This window comes from Montipora foliosa, chromosome 2 (genome assembly GCF_036669935.1).
Source record: "Montipora foliosa isolate CH-2021 chromosome 2, ASM3666993v2, whole genome shotgun sequence".
NCBI lineage: Eukaryota > Metazoa > Cnidaria > Anthozoa > Scleractinia > Acroporidae > Montipora > Montipora foliosa.
Window position 1 is genome coordinate 41,419,497 of NC_090870.1, and position 2,500 is coordinate 41,421,996.

At 35.0% G+C, this 2,500-nt stretch overlaps 1 protein-coding gene across 2 annotated transcripts in view; it reads right to left on the minus strand.

The window, feature by feature from the left end:
* Positions 1-2,500, minus strand: part of LOC137993105 (myomegalin-like) — a 61,928-nt gene that overhangs the window by 58,082 nt on the left and 1,346 nt on the right. For both annotated transcript variants that reach the window (XM_068838779.1, XM_068838780.1), the window contains exons 3-4: positions 2,334-2,395; positions 503-604 (exon numbers count right to left, since the gene is read on the minus strand). In XM_068838779.1, coding sequence (XP_068694880.1) covers positions 503-604; positions 2,334-2,395 — 164 coding nt within the window. The remainder of the gene's footprint in view (positions 1-502; positions 605-2,333; positions 2,396-2,500) is intronic.

The following is a 2,500-nucleotide window of genomic DNA, read 5'->3' on the forward strand; positions in this document are numbered from 1 at the left end:
CCTTTTACAGAATAAGACAAGACAATAAGACATTATTATCGTCTTAGAAATTCTATGAGACAACAATAATTTATTGTTGGTAATTTTCCCCTCCTGGCAGCTCTACATTCCATGGGCTGGCAAGTGCTGGAAACGAGACCTCTGCTGACAGTGACTTGAGCCCACTGTGTCTTGCACATTCCTTTACAGTAATTCCACTGCTGTCAAGTGAGCCCACACAACATGTACCACATGTGAGGATTTTGGCACTAAGCAACCACCATGCATGCAAAACACAGTGTGTTTCGACTCACGGCAGAGGTTTCTTTTCCTGTACTTGTCAGCCCACGGTACCGAAAAGAAAAGAGCTGACCTCTGCTATCAGGGAATGATAATTTATTCAAGATATGACACCTAATTCAACAATAATTTTAAATATTAAAAACACTCTTTAACTTTGACAAACAACATAACAACAATCAGAATATATCATGAAAACACAAGCCCTATTAATTTAACTTACAGCCTTAAAAATATCCTCTGGGATATCACTATTATTTTGTTGTTCAAGAAAATAGATCCTCAGCTTCAGGCCAAAATTCTCTTTCTTGAGCTCAGAAATTTGCTGTTGAATTAACACAAACAAATCAGAGATTAAGTTAGTCACCAAAATTATTCAGTGTACAGTGACTTAACATATCCTGCAAATTGAGACCAAATCACAGTTTACTTGGGAAATATGAATAACAATCAAACCTCTTTCACCAGTTTTGCCATTACACAGAATAAAATAATGAAAGCAACAACTACTATTGACAGCCTACAATACAAGCATTTTTCATAAAAAAGACAGCCTACATGTGTTACATTTATAAAAAAAACAATACAGTATTGTCAAATACAGTGTACGAAACCATATTTCTCATAAAACCAAGCATTTTGTCTCATGTTTCTTGCTTCTGCTTGTATTATACAATGCAAGATCTAGATGTAAACACTAAGTAATGACAATAAAACTGAAAAAGAAAGAATTCCAAGCTACAGCCACAGGCAACAAAGTAATCAGACAAAAAAGAAATGTTTTTCCTTTCATTTCTAAACCATCTGTGGAAATTTAAACAAAAATGCAAAAATTTTAAAGAATTCCAAAAACCATCACTTGAAATGTTCTCCTCGTCCTCCCTTCATTATTATAATAATTATATGTACTTTTCTCATGTGCATTTGTTTTCTTTTTTTTTTTATGTACCCTGTTTAAAAAAAAATTATGGTTTAAAGACCTCCCTAAATCCTCCTGGTATTAAACCTTCTACTGGCCTTACGTGGATTTGCCCTGCTTAAAATATGGACCTTTATTAAGTCTAGAAACCCTCAAGAACCTTGCAATCATCCAAAGCATTGGTCCTGATCTCAAGCACATACATTGTACATTGTACTCTATGAACTGATTCAGAAGACATAAGGATATCGTCCCTTTTCAAAAGTTGCAACACAAAATGTATAGAACATGCTTCTATAAGATTTCAAGAAGTGTACTTTTATTAAGTAAAGTACGATCGTCCGGGTGAGTGTAGTCCCAAGAAGGACTGTTTGAGATGACATTGACTGACGTTTCGACAACCTGAGCGGAAGTCATCTTCAGAGTCAAGACTTCAGACTCTGAAGATGACTTCCGCTCAGGTTGTCGAAACGTCAGTCAATGTCATCTCAAACAGTCCTTCTCAGGACTACACTCACCCGGACGATCGTACTTTACTTCATGATATGACTCCTGGGTTCAAACCATTTACAAGTGTACTTTTATTAGTTAGTAGGCGTGTTATTGGTAATTTTCAGGGTTTTTTTTTTCACTTAGTGTCTTTCGGTGGTATTTACAAATGTAACTAGCTCTTAAAACAACTCAATAAGCACTACATGTATATAAATTCATTAAATAATAATAGTAAGACAGACAGTAATTTGAGCAAGTGACAGTTCAAAGATACATAAGTAATTCAAGGATATTTGTTACTAAAGTCCTGTGAAGTACTGTATATTGGCAACAACAGCCATTTTCAGGACTAAACTTATTGTTCACAACACCGCAAAGCTATCACTGAACTTGTTTGATCAATAATTATTAACAAAAGGGTGATTCATAAAATTTTATAGAATTCAAATGAACCCATTTCAGTAATTCCCAATTTGGAGGACAAAACAGTGGTTGTTCTCTCCCCTGTGAGAAACAAACCTTTCAAATGCCAAACAATCTTATTGTTTTCTCCACCTCCAGATTGGGAATTAACTGAAAGGGGCTATACAGCAGATAAACTTCATCTACTACATTGGGTTATCATATTTAACTGAATACTTACATATTCATAATCTTTCATCGTCTTGGTTTGTGGAGAGCCTGCACTGTCCTGAGAAGCTCCAGCTAAAAAATATCAAAACCTTGTGATTACAATCTTTCTCCTTGTATACAGTTTGATACCAACCATAACCCTAGTTCAACAAATAGAATGAATAGCAACTGAAAGAG